At 46.4% G+C, this 21,253-nt stretch overlaps 1 protein-coding gene across 1 annotated transcript in view; it reads left to right on the forward strand.

Annotated features, from left to right (window-relative positions):
* The window catches only part of LOC309375840 (uncharacterized protein), a 69,769-nt gene that overhangs the window by 1,440 nt on the left and 47,076 nt on the right, over positions 1 to 21,253 (forward strand). The window contains exons 2-9 of the mRNA XM_081921758.1: positions 2,415 to 2,485; positions 4,027 to 4,125; positions 8,284 to 8,444; positions 9,451 to 9,575; positions 12,821 to 12,973; positions 13,577 to 13,702; positions 16,409 to 16,596; positions 18,158 to 18,259. Coding sequence (XP_081777884.1) covers positions 2,450 to 2,485; positions 4,027 to 4,125; positions 8,284 to 8,444; positions 9,451 to 9,575; positions 12,821 to 12,973; positions 13,577 to 13,702; positions 16,409 to 16,596; positions 18,158 to 18,259 — 990 coding nt within the window. The 5' untranslated portion in view covers positions 2,415 to 2,449. The remainder of the gene's footprint in view (positions 1 to 2,414; positions 2,486 to 4,026; positions 4,126 to 8,283; positions 8,445 to 9,450; positions 9,576 to 12,820; positions 12,974 to 13,576; positions 13,703 to 16,408; positions 16,597 to 18,157; positions 18,260 to 21,253) is intronic.

The following is a 21,253-nucleotide window of genomic DNA, read 5'->3' on the forward strand; positions in this document are numbered from 1 at the left end:
AAGCACACATAGCTCATTGGGGGAAGGTACATAAACTGGTGGAGGGGGAGTGGTCCCCAGTTGCTGCAACTGCTCCATAGATCATAGACCTGGGAATGGCTGCCTAGACTAGTGTGCTTAGTTTTGCAGAGCTGTAGAAGCAACTCTGAGTGACAATAAAGAGTTAACTCTCGGCCGTGTGCATTCCTTAGCTGGGAAGTGCTCTGGACAGGAACATAGGAAGCTGCTTTCTACTGAATCACACCACTGGGCCATCTAGATCTGTGTTGTCTACACGGTCTGGCAGCACCTCTCGAGAGCTTCAGGCAGGAGTCCCTCCCAGCCAAGCCTGCAGATGTTGGGGATTGAACCTGGGACCTTCTGGATAGGAGGCAGATGCTATACTACAGAGCTACAGCCCTGTAGGCAGGTTTTGCAACTATCCCTGCAATCCATTAATACATGTACTGGGCTCCCTGCCTTCAGCCCTACCAGTCCAAATGGGCTCCAGCAACCCCTTTTTGACTACAACTTGGCAAAGCTTCTGGCTTTGCTTAAATATTCCAAGTGTGAATTTGAGATTTGTCATCACATATGTGTGATGACCACTGGACTAAGATGCTGGTGGTCAAAGAAGAGGACCAAGTTAATATCCATACCCTCCTTATGAGCTTCCTGGAGGTGGCTTGCTAGCGGATGCTGGTCCAGATGGACCTTTGTTTTCACACTTTTATTCTTTTACTCAACAGCCTCCTAATAATATCCCCCTGCCTCTCCATCCTATAAACCAGGGGTCAGCAACCTTTTTAGGCCATGGGCCAGTCTACTATCCCTCAGACCTTGTGGTGGGCCAGACTATATTTTGGAAAAAATATATGAACAAATTCCTATGCCTCACAAATAACCCAGAGATGCATTTTAAATAAAAGCACACATTCTACTCATGGAAAAACACACTGATTCCCGGACCATCCGTGGGCCGGATTGAGAAGGCGATTGGATCCTGCCCGCTGCATCCGGCCCCCGGGCCTTAGGTTGCCTTCCCCTGCTATAAACCATTCTCTGTTCAAAAGCATTGCAGAGGTTAAACTAGCAAACCTTATTGTCAACACAAATTGAAGGGCCTCAGAAATATAAATTCCAGCATGCTGTTATCAAAGCCACTGTTACATAACCAGGCAGACAAACAAAGCAACTGTTATAAGACAGGGAAGGCCGTAGCAGGCAGACAAACGAAAAATGAGTAAATTAAGAAGTGTTAACCTTCAAAAGGAGAAACATGGAATGTTAGAGCCTGATTGGATAAGAATGTAAAGTCTCACTCTCTGTTTTTTTTGTATAGTCTATAAAAAGTGGGCGCACCCTGACTGGGGTGTGCAGATTGCGAGCTTATTGCTCCGTACCTTTGTCCTGCATATGCATTTCAAATAATTCCTTTTGAATCCTGCAAGGTTGTTTGCCACTTAGTGTGAATCTGTGCTCCGGGGCCCCAATAGCAGATATGGAACAGGTCCAATAAAATGACCCTGTGAATTTGGAGAGTGAGTATCAATAACACATAGAGCCTGAGCCTGGATAGCTCAGTTGGTTAGACCATGGTGCTGATAACACCAAGGTTGCAGGTTCGATCCCTGTATGGACCAGCTGCATGTTCCCGCATTGCAGGGGGTTGGACTAGATGATCCTTAGGGTCCCTTCCAACTCTACAGTTCTACGATTCTGTTCTAATTCTATAGACTAGGAAGGGATCCCCAAAGATCATCTAGCCCAGTCCCCTGCATGGCATGCTCTTGTGCATGGGTTGGCAAGGTTTACCTCGACTGGGTTCGCTCCAGTGGAGATCCCTCTGTGGGCTGGATCAAACACGTGCAGCCGCGATTTTCAGCATCTGCGTCTGAACAGATGTGATTTTCGGCACCGCTGAAATGAGTCCCCACGCCACCCTGCACCAGTTTAGTGCAGCACGTGGGGACTCGCCAAGCGGGCGGCTCAGTTCAGGGGTGGCTCACAGCCGGCTAAACTGCCCCTGTGGGCCACTTTTGTCCCATGGGCCTTAGGTTGCCTACCCCTGCTCTTGTGTATTGCACTTTTTATTGTGATGTATTCAATATTTTTTAAAAATCAAACTCTTGTTATGGAAATTGCCAGGGTGGATGTGTTTTATGCTTCTTAACTCATTTCAGATCAGAATGCACCCAGTTCTTCCAGAGTGGCTAAATATTGTTTTTACTGCAGCATATAAGACATGCCTGGGACTGATTTTTTTTTTTAAGGCAAACTTATAGCTTTGTTTTCTATGCCTGGCATTCTAAATCATGAAACCGTTTTTAGTAGTTTTGTTGCTGTGCTCTCCTGCTTGGTTTGGCATTGTTTTATACACTTGCACAGTTTCTTTTCTGAATATTGCTCATCGACTGTTAATTCCTCTCCCACAGCTGAGCCCTGGTTACTGAGCCCTGCTTCAGAGAGAATGAAAAGCGAAGAGGAAGACAAACCCACTGAAAGGGTGAGTTGGGAGAGTGCTCTATCCAGTTGCGTTTATAAATCATTGGCCATCTAAAGTAGGGTTGCCGTACATCCGGGATTCCAATGATGGCATCAGCGTCCAGGTCGTGTGTGTTGGGTAATCAGCAAAATGTCTGGGTTTTTGAAACTTTCCCAAAGCTCAACAACTTTTTGTGTCCGGATTTGTATTTCTTGAAATATGGCAACCCTATCTAGAGCAGAGAAGGGGGACATCTGCCAGACTCTTAATAATAATGATGATGATGATGATGATGATAATAATAATAATAATAATAATAATAATAATAATAATAATAATAATAATAATTTTATTATTTATGCCCTGTTGACATGATTTGGTTCTCCCAGCCACTCTGGGTAGCTTCCAACACATATAAAAAACCATAACAAAACATCAGACGTTAAAAACCTCCTGATACAAGGCTGCCTTTAGATGTTGTTGGACTCAATCAGCCCCAATTGGTGTGGCAAGGGATTATGGGAGCTGGAGTTCAGCAATATCTAAATGGCCACACGGCACCCAGCCCTGATGAATATGAGGTACAACTGTTTTGCAGGATGGCAATGACATGTAAGCCTATAATAATGTTGCAGGCTTGAGGGGCTCAGTCTGGATAATTTCCATGGGGTCCCTTGCAGGCCTGTGAGTCTATGTATCTAGTGAGGCTTAGAAATTGAGTTGCCATATGTCAGGGACCGTGCTAACTAGGGCTGCATGGAGGAGGAATGGTGGGAGTCTCCCCCTCCCCCTGATCCGGATCCTGAATCTTCCCAGGAGCAGGAGGAAAGTATAGATTTGGAACAGTGGTTTGCAGATGGACATGGTTCAGAAGGCAGAAGCTGGGAAATGGGGAACAGCTAGGAGAAGAAACACTGGAAGAGAGAGGGTTAACAGATTCACTGTCTCTGGAAAGCATTCATCTGCTCAGCCCAAGGTCAAGAAGAGCTGATAAGGTGGCAGCACAGAAACCACAGTGGTTATGAGATCAGGTTACAAGACACAGTGGTGACGTGGATGACTAGGGATGAAGTGGGTGGAACCCTTAACTGGGAGCACCGCCACCCCTAGGACAAGGATTCTTTGTTCTCTTGCTGTGATCATTAAAGTTTATAACTGGTAAGAATACTCATTTCCTTTGTTTTACTTATCTACTGCCAAGGGGGGGCGCATATTTCAAAAAGCGAAAATCTCAAAACAAAAAATGATGTTTTTGAGCTATTTTTAAGGAATTTCACAAAAAATTACACTTCTGACATGGGTTGCCATATGTCCGGATTTTCCCAGACTTTTCTGCATTTTTCTCCCTGGCCGCTGTTACAGATGGCTGAATCCCAGCTATGTCTGGGAAATTCTGGACGTATGGCAACCCTAAATTCTAGCAAGATCGAATTTTCATCATCATCAAGACCTGCAAGGCGTGTTTTCAAGCAAACGTGTCATGCATCAGGAGCTAACAAATATTTATGGCAGTTGGATCCCGTACGCTAAAATTCATGGTTTCTTCCGCTCTTTTCCAATAGAAACTGACAAGCATCCTGGTGCTAGCTGCAATGACTGCTGGTTTTGGATCATCTTTCCAATATGGCTACAACGTCTTTGTGATCAACTACGCAGCAGAGGTATGGTCTGTTATTATTTATTCAGAGCATTCGCACGCTATTCTTAATATATGTAGGGTTTGGTGTCAGCGTTGCTTGTGCAGGTTCTTTGCTGTTCGCTTGTGTTCCTTTGGTGGTGAGAGAGGTTGGGGTTCGCCTAGGGTGTGGTTGTTCATTTGTGGTTGGCTGTGGTGGTCTTTGTTTTCATGTGTGAGTAGGGTGGATGGGTGTTTTGGATCAGGTTAGCCATATTGATTTGTATGCTGTTGGTGGATTTTTGTCATTGTCTTGTTGGGCTGTGTGTGTGTGATAAAGGGGAGCCATACTGGGGTGAAGGCGTCTTCTTCTATTTGTGCCAGTGTCAGGTTCAGTTTATTGGTTAGTTTTTCTAATAAGGCTGTTTCCCATACTACAGTGGTACCTCAGGTTACATACGCTTCAGGTTACAGACGCTTCAGGTTACAGACTCCGCTAACCCGGAAATAGTACCTTGAGTTAAGAACTTTGTTTCAGGATGAGAACAGAAATCGTGCTCTGGCAGCGTAGCGACAGCAGTAGGCCTCATTAGCTAAAGTGGTGCATCAGGTTAAGAACAGTTTCAGGTTAAGAACGGACCTCTGGAACGAATTAAGTACTTAACCTGAGGTACCACTGTATTTGGTACCATTGGTCCATGCTTACTCCTGACAGGTCTCCAGTATCTAGTTATGATGTTTCTATTCTTTAGTCAACAGGACTCCCAGAGAGGCTTACGTGCAGTTGATTAGAACAAAACAATCCCTGCCTTCAGGCTTACAATATAAATTCACAACATGCAAGGAAAAAGGACAGGGAGGGAAGGGCACAGGGAAATAAAATTCAGGCACCAATTCTTCAATGGGAGTTCATCTAATGATCAGCAGGCACAGCAGTGGTGTAGCATGGGCTTCCAGTGTCCGGAGCCATGTGGGAAAGGAAGGGAGGGAAATGGCATGCACATACAACTCCCTAACGGCATAGCTGTCAACCGTCCCTTATTTGGCAGGAAAGTCCCTTACCCTAGTGCTGTGTCCCACTGCTGTCCCTTATTGATGATGTCCCTTAAATTTCCCAGGTTTCAAAGGAAGCAGCTCCTCTCCCTCCCTCCCTGTGGCCAGGGAGGAGGGAGGCTCCAACTGTGTTGCTTGGCTGCGTTGCTCACCCAGTAAAGAGTCTAAGAACGACTGGGGGGTGGAGCTTGTATGCCTTGTGCCGATCAAATCGGCCGCGTTGCCTGGGAACTCGCCTTTGCTCAGCGCTTCCCAGCGGAGAGGTGATGGTGGTTTTCCTTGCTGCATCCCCTTTGCCGGGTTGCTGCGCTGTGGGAACCACCGCTTGAGGCTTCGTTTGGCTGCTGGCTGGGCTTTCTGCCTTTGGCTTGGAGGGGCTCAGAAGTTGAACATACCTGTGCTTGGAAAATCCCTTATTTGGGCTGCTGATCCCTTATTTTCGAGGCTGCCGGTCCCTTATTTTCAAATCCGTAAGTTGACAGCTATGCCTAATGTCTGCATCAACCAAGAGATTGCAGTCACTGAGATAAGAAAAGAAGAATCGTTTCTCTGGGGAGGTCACTTCCTGGTTTGCATGGAGAAGCGACAGAAGCACACAGCTGTATTGAGGCAGCACCAGGTGTTAAAATTTTGCGACCCTAACAATTTTGCGCCCAGGGCAACCACCCCTGTGCCCCACTACACTGTGGCACAGTTCAGGGGCAGGAGGATGGAGCTGAGCTTTGGGGCAAAGCTGATGGAGCGAGCTCAGCTTCCCATCTCTCCCACTGGTGGAATGCCTGAGGGAGAGGAGGCACAACAGCCTTGCAGTGTGGGCAACTCCTTGCAGGGGGTCAGTGCAAGTGTTCTACCTTTTTCTATTTAGCACAGACATTTCTGGTATTTGTTCTGTCATTTGCAGAAGATGGGGGAGGGGGGAATGGGACCTTGGACCACTTGCACACAATAAGTTTAATAAGAAGCAGAGAGAAAGAAGGCTCAGGTGAGTAACACGGTTCATCGATACGCTAATCCACACCTAGACATGTTTTCTCCCTTCATGGTGGAAAGATCCGCACTATATATTTAAAGGTAAAGGTAAAGGGACCCCTGACCATTAGGTCCAGTTGTGACCGACTCTGGGGTTGCAGCGCTCATCTCGCTTTATTGGCCGAGGGAGTCGGCGTACAGCTTCCGGGTCATGTGGGCAGCATGACTAAGCCGCTGCTGGCGAGCCAGAGCAGCACATGGAAATGCCGTTTACCTTCCCGCTGTAGCGGTACCTATTTATCTACTTGCACGTTGACGTGCTTTCAAACTGCTAGGTGGGCAGGAGCAGGGACCGAGCAACGGGAGCTCACCCCGTCGCGGGGATTCGAACCACCGACCTTCTGATCGGCAAGTCCTAGGCTCTGTAAACTATATATATATTATATATAAATGCACGTATCGCAGAACACAAGAATGCCGTCAAAAAAGAAGAAAAAACTTCCTCTCTTTTCCAACACATGAAAGAAACAGGACACGAAATTAATTTTGCAGATTCCAAATTGCTCTTTAACATGGAACATCACCACAAGAGAATAATCATGGAAGCCATCGAGATAGAGAAACACCCTCACAACATGAACAAGCGTGACGACACATCCCGCTTACCAGACATCTGGAAATTAGCCCTCCCCACAAAAACTGACACCAGATCCAGAGGCACACAGAACGCCATCACCAATCAACCACACCAGACCCAAACCCAGACCCTCTCCACAGATAAATTACAGACACCATCCAGTAGCCAAACCATGGTGGCACCTCCGGATGCTGCACCCCCCTGCAATCCCTACACAGATCTGGCTGACACAGGCCACAAAACCACAGCTCGCCCCTATACACGAAGCCAAGCCAGAGCACAACTAAGTGCAGTACAGCCATCTTCTCAGAAAAACTCTTCACAAAGTTCAAGAGGTCAAGACACAAAGACTTTAGCAACTAATCCACACCTAATGACCCACCTAAGTGGTACTCAGGATATCACTCAAGAAATCACTCAAGATATCCCTCAAGTAATTAAGGAACAAAAGAAGAAAAGGCACACTAGCCTGGGAACTTCCTCTCTGCCCAGAACATTGGAGGCTATACACCACACCCCCTCAACAGTATTTATAGGAACTCAAACACTGAGATCCTGCTCTGTTCCAGTAACAAGAAGCCGAAAGCACCAGCCTGAAGATGACGAGTGAGACCTCGTCGAAACGTCGCCTAGACACCCCAACTTTTACACGGGAAGACACCCGAGGACACCAAAACCTGCATTCCTGTACCCGTGAAAATCTACGAAAGCATATATATATATATATATATATGCAGTAAAAATATAGTAAACTACCGGTATATATTTACTGCACATTTAAAGGACATGACTTCCCCCAAAGAATCCTGGGAACTGTTGTTCTCCCCTTTTGCAGAGCTACAGTTTCCAGAACCCTTAACCAACTACAGTGGTACCTCGGTTAAGTACTTAATTTGTTCCGGAGGTCCGTTCTTAACCTAAAACTGTTCTTAACCAGAAGCACCACTTTAGCTAATGGGGACTCCTGCTGCTGCCGTGCCAACGGAGCACGATTTCTGTTCTCATCCTGAAGCAAATTTATTAACCCAGGGTACTATTTCTGGGTTAGCGGAGTCTGTAACCTGAAGCGTATGTAACCCGAGGTAAAGGTAAAGGGACCTCTGACTATTAGGTCCAGTCGCGGACGACTCTGGGGTTGCAGCACTCATCTCGCTTTATTGGCCAAGGGAGCTGGCGTACAGCTTCTGGGTCATGTGGCCAGCATGACAAAGTCGCTTCTGGCGAACCAGAGCAGCACATGGAAACACCGTTTACCTTCCCGCCGGAACGGTACCTATTTATCTACTTGCACTTTGACGTGCTTTCGAACTGCTAGGTGGGTACCACTGTACAGTTCCAAGGATGCTTTGGGGAAAGCCATGTGCTTCAAACGGGGGTTGAGAGAGTGTGCACACAAGGATGTTGAACGAGAACCACAAACACGGTAGTCAAGGCTGCCTTGCCCCTCCTGGTCAGATCTGCATGGACCCCAAACCATGGTTTACTGTGGCTTAATGTGCAGGAAGAAGACCCTGAAGCTGACTGTTGCACGCTCTTCTCTCCTAGTTCATTAAAAGCTTTTACAACGAGACCTACCGATGGAGGAATCACATCAGCATAGACCACAGCTTGCTCCTGTTCCAGTGGGGTCTGACAGTTTCATTCTTCCCAGTCGGAGGCATGGTTGGGTCTCTTTTGGTGGCTCGTCTGGCAGATAATTGTGGCAGGTACAGTGATAACCCTGGAGATGGAGGTTAATTGGGAGAGAAAAGGAAGGCATGAAGTAGGGCAGATACCCCACCATGAGAATCTGTGCAATAACTGGCAGTCTTGCAAAAACTGAAGTGTACAAGCCGCACACATAGTCTTCTTAGTCTCTCTATTTTGCTTGCTTTCTTGCCACCTGGAGATTCAAACTTTCCCTCTACTGCCTGGAGGGGGATGGACGAACCTGGAGATCTGGCAATCCAAGTGAATGACCTTCTTATCCCAGGGTCTATGAAAGCACTATGGGGAGGGCATTGGAGGGGAAAGGTTGTGTGGCTTCTCCTGATCCATTCTTTTACAGGAAAAGAATCTACATCAAAGCATAGGAAGCTGTCTTATGCTCAATGAGGCCATTGGCCTATCTAGTATTGCCAACACTGACTGGCAGCAGCTCTGCAGGCTTTCAAACAAGGGAGATTCCTAGCCCTACCTGGAGACACCAGGGACTGGACCTGGGATCTTCTGCTTGCAAAGCAGGTCTCATACTGCTGAGCTATTACCCCTCTTTTAAGACAAATGGTCCACCTAGCTCAGTATTGTCTACACCGACTGGCAGCAGTTCTCCAGCTCAGTGTGGTTTACGCCAGTGTTCTTTCACCTTGGGTCCCCCAAAGTCGTTGGAATACAACTCCCATCATTCCCAAGCCAGCTTAACCAATGGTCAGCGATGGTGGGTGCAGCAGTTCAGCAACACCTAAAGTCAAAGAATACTGACCTACACTGACTGGCAGCAGCTCTCCGAGGGAATCAGAACAGGGGTGTTCTTAGTCCTATGTGGAGATGCTAGGGAGATAAGCTGCTTGGCCTTTCCAACAATTAACGAAACCAGGACAACGTACCAGTAATTAAATTGTAGCAGCAGTAACAGTAGCATAGCAGTTGCAATTTCCTCTGCCTGATGCTTTTCCATCTGCTTTTATACATCCATCAGTATCCACCCTGCCCTTTTCCCCTTTGCCTTTTCAGAAAACGTACTTTGCAGGTGAATAATATTTTGGCCATAATCTCTGCTGTCCTCATGGGCTGCTCCAGAGCAGTGCACTCCTTTGAGTTCATCATCTTTTCACGTTTGGTTATTGGAATATGTGCAGGTGAGTCGGAGACAGGAGGTGTTGTTTAAATATACATGCTGGTGATGCACTTCCTTTGACCTGGGCCTCTCCAGACATCTTGTATATTGTGCATTCACAATTATTGTGATCGTGATTGTATTGGGGTGGTATTGGCTTGTTTACTGTTTTGTGTCTGCAAATGTTTTGGGGGTGGCTGCTTTGCTTCCTACAGACAGCTGCATAGTGGTCCTTGGTCATAGGGGCGGGAAAAGAATCATAAATGGAAAGGGCCCCCAGGGGGTCATCTAGTAGTCCAACCGCTGCAAGGCAGGAATCTCAGCTAAAGCATCCGTAACAGATGAGCATTCAACCTCTGCTTTCAAAACCTCCAAGGAGAGCCCACAACTTCCCAAGGTTTTCCCAGCTAAGTTATACTCATAGGAGACCCACTAAAATTAATAAATTTCAGTGAGCCGTGTCCATTCACTTCAACGGGTTGTTGGTGTTGTAAATAAAAATATGCCCTTTCCCCCCTTATGGGGTATCCAAGAGCCCATATAGAGTCCTTACATAGGTTCCCTATTGGTAGGAGAAAATAACAGAGGCCAACCAGAGAATATTGAGAAGCAAAGCAGCTAGTAAGCTTGATATTTATTGATCTGTTGCAACAGGGTGCTCCCCTCACACCCAGGAGAGGAAGAGGACCCCTAAAATTGCTGTGCAAGGGCTTTTAAAGACTTGAAATTCCCATCCTCCAGATCAAGACCACCCCCAGAAACATTATGTATACATCACAGAAGGGGTGTAACCTAAGACCACCCCTCAGATACATCCCACCTACATCACAGAAATTTAAATGTTGTTTTTCTCTTGTCCTTGTTTATCTCCTGTCTGGCAGGTTACTTGACTGGATTTCCTGGGGAGCCTGGCCATTCTTTTGTAGTGGTAAAATACTTATTTCCTGGGCCAGGTCACAGGCTCACACCTTATTCATATCTTAAATGTGTCCTTAAGACAGGATTTGTGAGGAAAGAGACAATGGGGAGACTTTTCCAGTTTGACCTTGCAGAGAAAACATTTGGTCAGTTTAGGAATCAAAATGGTTCCAGGTTGGCCTTCCTGTGTTGATCTATGTATGTGCGGTTATGAACATTGCCATATATCTAAGACCATAAAATTCCTATCACATTGGTCCAAGACTAGTCCTATTCAGAGTAGACCCATTGAAGATAATGGGCATGGCTCACTTACTGTAGGTTTATTAGTACCTCTCAGATCATATTACCCCATATATGCCCACTTGATCACTCTGATCTGCAGAACTGGCACAGTTGCAGGTTTGATTCTGCGTTTGCCAAGAAATTGTTTTTTTACCTACACTTTGGAACTCACTGCCTATTGATGTCAAGCAGACACTTTTTGGCATGTGTGTTTCAATGTGACTTTTAGCTTATCGATGATTTAAATCCTTTTTCCTTTTTTTGAAGGTTATAAATAATTTCATTGTTCTATTTTTTTTGTAAACTGCTGCTATAAGGCTGCTTTAAGGTTGGTTTTTGTTTTTTTAAAAAGCATTATATACTTTTTGTGAAATAATTAAATAATTATTTAATAAATTAAATAATTTCCAACAGGTCTACTTTGAGCTACACTAAGTGTCTTTTAACCTTTTTGTACACAGTTTGTATTGTATGTTTTAATGTATTTTCAGTGCTTTTCTTCTGGGTGGACGAAGGCTTATGCTTACTCCTAAACATTTTGTGAATCTAAGTTTGGCCTCATTGAGGGGCAGTATTTTAATATGAGTAGGAAAATGAGAGCACCCCTAAATATTTTTAAAGAAAAAAAGCACTCTGTCTTTTTGTTATAAATGCCCTAAATATTTTCAGAAATGGAAAAAAGAAATCAACACCTGCTTGGCAACAGTCCAATGAGTCTTGTTATAGATCTGGGGGCACGGGGGTGGGGGAGGGAATCCTCCTAAGCCCTAGGAATGAAGGAAATGTTCGGATTTTGATTAATTGGGATATGGACTAAGACACCAACTGCAGAGCTGGGCCAGACAAGGAAATCCTGGGCTGGCTTATGCAAACCGATCTTGATAGCTACAGCTATCAAGAGTACAACAGAGACCATTAACAAGACAATGGAACTCCCCTGTCGCCCCCAGGTGTGAACAGAGACTGGGGATTTGGAAGGTTGCCAGGGTAACTGCTCTGGGGGAGGGCAAGGGGTTTTCTGGGAGGAAGAAGGGACAAAAAAAGGCTGAGATCTACAGCGCCTAGGACCTGCTGATCAGAAGGTCTCCCGTTGCTTGGTCCCAGCTCCTGCCCACCGAGCTGTTCAAAAGCATGTCAAAGTGCAAGTAGATAAATAGGTACCACTCCAGCCGGAAGGTAAACGACATTTCCGTGCGCAGCTCTGGTTCGCCAGAAGCGGCTTAGTCATGCTGGCCACATGACCCAGAAGCTGTACGCCGGCTCCTCGGCCAATAAAGCGAGATGAGCGCCGCAACCCCAGAGTCAGCCACGACTGGACCTAATGGTCAGGGGTCCCATTACCTTTACCTGTCTTGGAGAGGGAGGTGAAAAGTTCCCTGTGGGCCATGTTGTAAGATCCGGACTTCCTCCATGCAGACGGAAGGTGTAAATAGGTGAATGAACCATATTTCTTGAAGCACGGCTGTCTTCGCCACGTCTTCTGTTCTCCAAAGGGACACAAACCCTGGATGTGTGCCTGGGACCCGATGGACTCTTGCCACCGCTTGGCAGAGGGAGGGGCAGGCACCCAGCTTTTGTAACAGTCTGCTCTGAGTAGGACTTTGCTTTGCCTGCCAACCCAGGAATATGTTCAGATGCTTCTGCGCATAGCCTAAAGGTAAAGGTACCCCTGCCCGTACAGGCCAGTCTTGACAGACTCTGGGGTTGTGCGCCCATCTCACTCAAGAGGCCGGGGGCCAGCGCTGTCCGAAGACACTTCCGGGTCACGTGGCCAGCGTGACAAAGCTGCATCTGGCAAGCCAGCGCAGCACACGGAACGCCGTTTACCTTCCCGCTGGTAAGCGGTCCCTATTTATCTACTTGCACCCACGGGTGCTTTCGAACTGCTAGGTTGGCAGGCGCTGGGACCGAGCAGCGGGAGCGCACCCCGTCGCGGGGATTCGAACCACCGACCTTTTGATCGGCAAGCCCTAGGCGCTGAGGCTTTTACCCACAGCGCCACCCGCGTCCCTTCGCGTAGCCTATGCACATTCAATTGTCTTTTTTTTTTTACCTTGTCAACAGGGATCTCCTTCAGCGTGGTTCCCATGTACCTCACAGAGATTGCCCCCGAAAACCTGCGAGGAGCCATAGCCATCACTGGCCATTTCTTTATCATATTTGGTAGCCTGATGGCTCGCATATTTGGCCTTGACAAACTCCTAGGGACCCAAGAAGGTAAGTCTGAGAGATGCCCCTTTTGGCCTCTTGACACCTGGGCACCTGGGCATTCTTTTGTGGTGGTTAATACTTAAGTTCCTGAATCCAGGTCACACGCTCACCCTATTCATACACAAATACGCCCTTAAGACAGGATTTGTAAGCAAAAGACAACGGGAAGGCTTTCGCCATTTGCCTCCCTGACTGCAGAGGAATATTTAAGGTCATTGGTGGAGTCAAAATGGCTTCAGGATTGCTCTCTTGCACTATTTCAGACACATGGTTCATATATTTAGATATGTGTGCATTTATGAATATTTATTCTATATTTGAGACCTTAAAATTCTTATAACAATGGTCTTCAGGTTTATGCCTTGCTCCTATAATGCTTGGTTTATATTGTCTGGTTATTCCTATCCAGTCATTGTTTGCTTTTATTGTTATTGTTTATAACGAAAACACCATAAAAATGATTTTAAAAAGAAAGAAATTCACACTGAGGTGGCGGAGCTGGGCGGGGGCCAACACACAACTTGGCGGGGGCCAGATACTGTCTGTGGTCTATGAATTAGCCACCTAGTTGTGCTATCACATTTCATGTCTCTTACCATCTGTGTGCAGGTTGGCCGTTCCTGCTGAGCCTCACTGGCGTTCCAGCATTATTTCAGCTCATCTTCCTGCCCTTCTTCCCCGAAAGTCCTCGGTACCTCCTGATTCAGAGGCATGACGAAAAAGCAGCCAGAGAAGGTAGAAACTGAATGGAAAAACATGTGGATGTGGTTATTATCATCAGTCTTTGTTCCCCAAACCTTTAAGCCCAGGGTTGTACGCCGCTAATTAGAGTAGATCCACCAAAGTGAGTGAGCACCAAAAGCGCTGCTGTTTTCACTTTCTGTGCAAGGCAGCCTAATAAGAGCCTCCTGGATCAGGCCAATGACCCATCTAGTTCACCATGCTGTTCTCACAGTGGCCAATGAGAAGGAACAAGCAGAAGATATAGAAGCATGATGAGTCGCACCAACAGGGTAAAGAACAGCTTCTATCCGTGGGCTGTTAGGCTGCTGAATGAAAAGATAACAACAGGGCAACTGACTTTCGGGTTTGGTGTGTGTGTGTGTCAGTAAACGAGGGGTATTAAGACCAAGAGAGCTGAGTGGAGGTGTGTGTGCTCGTGTAATCTCACTGTATACAAGTTGTACAAGTGACAATAAAGTATTTCAATTTCATTTTTTTTAAAAAAAATTATTAAAATAATTCAACATTAATACACACATATTGCAAATATACAAGCATACAAACATACATTTCATACAATCGTTAAAAATGTTCAAACGTACCTACACTCAATCCCACAGATAATTCCTTTTCCCATCACCATCCACCCCCCCTCACCCCACCTTTGTGTTAGGCTTCCAATCTACTCAATTGCAATTTATTTCCACTTCTATTACTTTCTTTCACACACCTTTAACCTAATTTCATGCTCCTTTTTCTATTGTACATTGTTATCCATCTTATTTTTTATTGTATTTTTTTGTTGTATTTATTGTATTGTATTATTTTTTAATTTTTCTATTGTACATTGTTATCCATCTTTTTTTGGGACGCGGGTGGCGCTGTGGGTAAAACCTCAGTGCCTAGGACTTGCTGATCGTAAGGTCGGCGGTTCGAATCCCCACGGCAGGGTGAGCTCCCGTCGTTCGGTCCCAGCTCCTGCCCACCTAGCAGTTCGAAAGCACCCCTAAGTGCAAGTAGATAAATAGGTACCGCTTTATAGCGGGAAGGTAAACGGCGTTTCCATGGTGCTGGCTCACCAGCTGCAGCTTCTTCACGCTGGCCACGTGACCCGGAAGTGTCTTCGGACAGCACCGGCTCCCAGCCTCTTGAGCGAGATGAGCGCGCAACCCTAGAGTCGGTCACGACTGGCCCGTATGGGCAGGGGTACCTTTTTTTATCCATCTTATTTAGTATTTTAGTATTTAAAACAGAACTTGTTTATTCTAATAGGAGTTCTGATTTTTCAATATGGTCTCAAAAGAGAAGATAGACAGGGACTGGAAGGTGTTTAAAGGATACTTGCAAAACCATATCAATTTCAATTCAGGACCTGAGCAGGAGCCCTCTCCCCTCCTGTGGTTTCCAGCAACTGAGATTCAGAAGCATTCCTGCCTCCAACCATGGAGGCAGAACACAACCATCAAAACTATAGTTGATACTATAGCCTTCCTCTCCATGATTTTGCCCAATCCTCTTTTAAAGCCATTCAAGCTGGTGGCTGTCGCTGCCTCCTGCAGGAGAGAGTTTGGTAGTGCACTGAAGTCATTTCTTTTGTTTGTTCTGAATCTTTCAACATTCAGCTTCCTAGGATGTCGGTGAATTCTAGAGGGGGGGGGGAGAAGCTTCCCTCCATCCACTTTCTCCATGCCACACGTAGTTGTAGCCCAAGAAAATTTCCAGGGTGCCTTCCGAACTCCTTCTACTGTACTTTGCAAGAGGGATTCCTGTGCATCCTTGACAGTTTTGCACATTGAAAGTGATTTTAAAATGCTATTTTGCCCTAGGACAACAAATCTACTTCTTCTTCTTCTTTTTATTTTAAAAATTGACTTTTGGTACTTTGGAAAGTGATGGAGGAAAGTATGGAATGAATGAACGGTTAAAGTGAAAATGTAAAAACAACCCAAAAGCAAACCAGAGAATGCTCCTTGTCATATAGTAAAGGTAAAGGGACCCCTGACCCTTAGGTCCAGTCGTGACCGACTCTGGGGTTGCAGCGCTCATCTCGCTTTATTGGCCGAGGGAGCCAGCGTACAGCTCATGTGGCCAGCATGACTAAGCCGCTTCTGGTGAACCAGAACAGCACACGGAAACACCGTTTCCCTTCCCGCCAGAGCGCTACCTATTTATCTACTTGCACTTTGACGTGCTTTTGAACTGCTAGGTTGGCAGGAGCAGGGACCGAGCAACGGGAGCTCACCCCGTTGAGGGGATTCAAACCGCCAGCCTTCTGATTGGCAAGTCCTAGGCTCTGTGGTTTAACCCACAGCACCACCCGCGTCCCCCTTATCATATAACCACCCCGTAAAGATATCTGAAAGAATGTTAAATATAGACTGATTGTATGCTGTAGTCTAATCTCTGCATAAACTGGCTATGTTCTCCTTAGGCTCAGTGTTGAACTCAGCAGGGGGGGAGGAAGAAGATGGGGACAAAGCTAGAAATCATTGACTTTACCTACCATTGGCTCTAGCGCCCCCAGCCGTTCGCTGTTGCGCCCCCTACTGTTGGCCTCCCTGACCTCTGCCAAATCAGTTCCAGCGGGCACCAGCCCCAGTGCTGGAAGAGACAGTGTGTACAGACTGGGGATGGGAGGCCCTAAGAACCCTCCAAATGCTGCTGAGCCGACATGGGTGGTCTGTGGCACCAGTAAGCCAGTTGTCTCCTTCCACACAGCCTTGGTGAAGCTAAGGGGCTGCGACAACGTGGAGGATGAAATCGAAGAGCTCCACGAGGAGGACCTCTCCGAGGAATTGGAAAAGGATATGGACATCTCTACGATGTATCACTTCGATGACATATGGAACCACCTCGTCTCTGCTGTCGTCTTGATGGGCGGGCAGCAGCTCACTGGCATTAACGCGGTAGGGCAATCTCCCCAAGGAGAACGGGCCTTTTTGGTGATGGCTCCTGCGTGTGGGATGCTTTCCCCAGGGAAGCCTGCCTGGCGCCATTGCTGGCTGCTTTGAGGTGGGTGGGATATTGAGCAGTGAAAAATCCCCCTCCTCACTGGCTCTCTGAGGAGAGCCGAAATTAAGACTGAAAAAACGACAGAAACTGAAATGGACAGATTTGTCTGTATCCTGATAGGGGGTCATCATTCAGCTAAGAATGTCTGTTTCTCTTTTCAGGCCAGCTATTATATGGAGATACTCTACATGTCTATGGGGTTAGAGAAGAAAATTGTCGGGTATATCAGCATAACGATATACATTATGCTTATGTTCATAACTCTCCTGGTGGTAAGATTCTCTCCCATTTCTACATCAACGCCAACATGGTGAGCTCCAGATGTTGTGGACCAAAACTCCATAATCCCTAAGCATTGGTCACACAGGCTGGGGCTGATGGGAAGTGTAGTCCAAAATGTCTAGAAGGCACCATGTTGGTCTCCCCTGATATGAATGTTTAGCTCCTCCTTGTAATGCTTCTACCCTTGGCCTACTCCAAAGGCCAGCGCTTTTATAGTGTGCCTCTGTGTTAAGCTGGCTGAGTTGTTCCAGTTTCCTACAGACAAACCACAAGTCCAGGTTCGGATGGCATGCAAAGACAAACCATGGCTTAGCTCACAGCAGGAGGATCAGAGAAGGGGCCAAACGGCTGCCATCGCCTCTCCAGAGATCTGGGTGGGATATAAAAAACGCTGTGGAAATGCTTTTGTAAAAAAGTTTTGAAAAATATATTGGATTTGCCATAGCTCACCATCGCCATCTAGTGTCACATTTGTATAATGCACTTTACAACACAGTTTAAACGTTTTATTTGCAGCTATATAGCTGAGTGCCTGGTTTGGCTTGGGTTAAGTAAAAACAGAGCTTCCATCTTTGGGCCCTTCAGACTGTTGCTAATTTCGGGTGGGTTTCAGATGGGCTCAATCCCCAGTTGCATCTCCAGGTTGGGATGGGAATGTACTCTGCCAGAAACTCTGGAGAGCTGCTGCTAGCCAGTGTAGACAATAGTGAGTTCGATTGGCTAATGGGCTTCACTCAATATAAGATGGTTTCTTATATTCCTATGTCTGTAGGGCTATAGTTCAATGGTAGAGCATCTGCTTTGCAGGCAAAAGGTCCTAGGTTCAATTCCCAACATCTCTACAATGCCATTATGAGCAGTGGACTCGTAATCTGGTGAACTGGGTTTGCTTCCCCGCTCCTCCACATGCAGCTGCTGGGTGACCTAGGGCTAGTCACACTTCTCTCTGAAGTCTCTCAGCCTCACTCACCTCACAGAGTGTTTGTTGTGGGGGAGGAAGGGAAAAGGAGATTGTTAGCCACTTTGAGACTCCTTAGGGTAGTGATAAAGCAGGATATCAAATCCAAACTCAAAAAAATAATAAAAAAATCAGAATGTATGCTCAATAGACAGGCCATTTTGAAGCACCCTTCCTCTCTCTTTCTAACTTCCGTTTTTTTTTTAATCTGTTAGATCCGTTTTGCTGACTCTTCGGGGCACAGAAATCTGCTACTCAGTGGCTTGGGGATTTGCAGCATCACCTGCGTCCTCTTAGCCATGGCGATTGAATTACAGGTCTGTATTGCAAGTCTACAAACTCTTGATGTCTGACGCTAAGCACCCACCAATGCAGCGCCCTCAGTTCTTAGGATAATGATGATAATAATTTACCTGTTGCATTTCTTAGTCTTTTCTGTTTGCAGAAAGTAAAGCCCCAAAGGGACTTGCAATGTAAGACAAGAATGAAAACCAAAACTGAAATAAAATAAAAGCTAAAAGCACTCTTATGCATGAAACAAAGGAGGCCACAACAACAACAACAACAACAACAACAATTTATTATTTATACCCTGCCCATCTGGCTGGGTTTCCCCAGCCACTCTGGGTGGCTCCCAATCAAGTATTAAAAACAATACAGCGTTAAATATTAAAAACTTCCCTGAACAGGGCTGCCTTCAGATGTCTTCTGAATGTCAGGTAGTTGTTTATCTCTTTGACATCTGATGGGAGGGTGTTCCACAGGGCGGGCGCCACTACTGAGAAGGCCCTCTGCCTGGTTCCCTGTAACCTCACTTCTCGCAATGAGGGAACCGCCAGAAGGCCCTCGGCGCTGGATCTCAGTGTCCGGGCAGAACGATAGGGGTGGAGACGCTCCTTCAGGTATACATGACAGTATCCTAAACTCCCCGAGCCTGGCTGAAAAGAAACACTTTTGCCTGGTGCCCCCAAATAGTTAGTGATGGTGAACCTCCCTGGGAAGAGAGCATTTCATAAGCAGGTGCCACCACTGAAAAGACCATTCTCCTGTTGCCACTCTATGGAGATGGCAAATGGAGGAGAGCATCAAATGATGAATGATGCTGATTTTGTGTAGTGGATGCTGCTTTAATGGAAATTATGGGTTGCAGTCAACTGAATCCTACTCAGAGGGAACCCATTATAATTATGTGGTGTGGTGGGGGAGCTGGTGTGGTGCAGTGATTAGATCAGGGGTCAGCAAGCTTTTTCAGCAGGGGGCTGGTCCACTGCCCCTCAGACCTTGTGGGGGGCTGAACTATATTTTTTGGGGGGGGATGAATGAATTCCTATGCCCCACAAATAACCCAGAGATGCATTTTAAATACAGTGGTACCTCAGCTTACAGACGCTTCAGGTTACAGACTCCGCTAACCCAGAAATAGTACCTCAGGTTAAGAACTTTGCTTCAGGATCAAAACAGTAATCGCTTGGCGGTGGAGGCGTGGAGGCAGCGGGAGGCCCAATTAGCTAAAGTGGTACCTCAGGTTAAGAACAGTTTCAGGTTAAGAACGGACCTCCAGAACAAATTAAGTTCTTAACCCGGTACCATTGTAAAAGCACACATTCTACTCATGTAAAAAAAACCCACAAATAACCCAGAGATGCATTAAAGCACACATTCTACTCATGTAAAAACATGCCGATTCCCCGGACCGTCCGCGGGCTGGATTTAGAAGGTGATTGGGCTGGATCTGGACCCTGGGCCTTAGTTTGCCTACTGTCAGGGAACTGACATCGGAGCCAGAAGTGGAGGCAGGGCTCCCAAGCGATGCCGGAGAAGGGCCAAGCAGGGAGAGAGTGAATTCATCGGCTGGGGAAGGAAATCAGCATAACACCAGGGATAAAGGGGGGCGGATGCGGGAATCGGAGAGGGGGCTCCAGGACTCTTCTCCGGAGACCAGCGGGGAGAGCACAGGTCCTCCGTTACCCACACCCACCCTGCGCAGAAGATTTCCGCGCAGGGAAAGTAGGCGTAGACTTGGCGTCAAAGAACTTCTTTGCTGGAAGAAGTTCAAGAAATGCCCACTGACGGATTCTGCTAGCGACTGAAACAGCCACGAAGTGAAGGGCTGTCCAGCCAGGAAAAGGTTTAACCAGGCAACCTAGCCAGGAGTGGCGGCAACTTACGCATAAGCAACCCCATATAACCATTACACCTACGCATGGATTAGATTGTCGGATTGGGGTGTGGGGAGAACAGGGTTCGAATCCCCACTTGGGTCACAAAACTCACTGGGTGTGACCTTGAGGCCAGCCCCTGCCTCTCCGCCTAACCTACCTCACAGGGTTATTGTGGGAGAGGGAGAATCATGTGTGTGCCACCTGGACTTCCTCATAGGAAAAGGTGGGATGGAAATGCAATAGATAATTAAATAATAAACATTAACTTCAGTGCTTCATACCAGCCAAGATGAGCTAAAGTCCATTAACTTCAGTGAGTCTGCTCTGAGTTGGACTGGCATTGGATAAAACCCTATAATTTTATTTATTTGTTCATTTATTTCTACAGTTATGGAACATGAACATTTACAAAATCGTAGCTCTATGGGGGTAGCTCAGGAATTTCTGGCACCAAACTGCAGTTCCAATACAGTAATTGCTTGCAGGAGGTGATGACAATTGAACCAGTATAAAACTGAGGAATTTTGCAGGGTAGAGCAGATAGGCTGTTAATTAAACCATGTTGTTGTTTTGTTGTTGTTTTGATTTTTCTTCCTCTCAAAGGAGCCCAGGATAAAACATGCAACAATGGTTATTTTTTTTTACAAAAAAAACCAACGCAACTCAAAGCAGTTTTAAAACACTCTAAAACCAGTTTAAAACCTTTTTATGTATTAAAAGAACAGTTAAAAACACTCTTAGCTGGTGATCATAGGGTTGCCAGGAGCAGTGTCTTTCAGCTATCAAATGCCTAGGTTAAACAAGGGTGTTATTAAATTCCTGAAAGTAAGTATTGAAGGGAGAGACACACCACACCAGGGAGGACATTCCACAGGCAAGGAGCCACCATTGAAAAGGCCCTGTTATGTGTCAATGCCAGCTGGGCAGTCCCCAGTGGCACCACCTGCTGATCGTAGGATCTGAGATGGTTGATACTGGGGAGAAGAAAGCACCACTGAGTTCAATGGAGCTTATGCCCAGGCACAGGAACACAGTCACGGTCCTATTAAATAGGGTTTTCTGATGATAATGATTGCAGTAGTGGAGTATCTATGTCATTTGCAACCACAGCACTGTCTCTGCCTGAACTGTGAGTCCTTTTCTCCAACA

This window comes from Podarcis melisellensis, assembly GCF_964234715.1.
Source record: "Podarcis melisellensis genome assembly, chromosome: 8".
Classification (NCBI taxonomy): Eukaryota; Metazoa; Chordata; class Lepidosauria; order Squamata; family Lacertidae; genus Podarcis; species Podarcis melisellensis.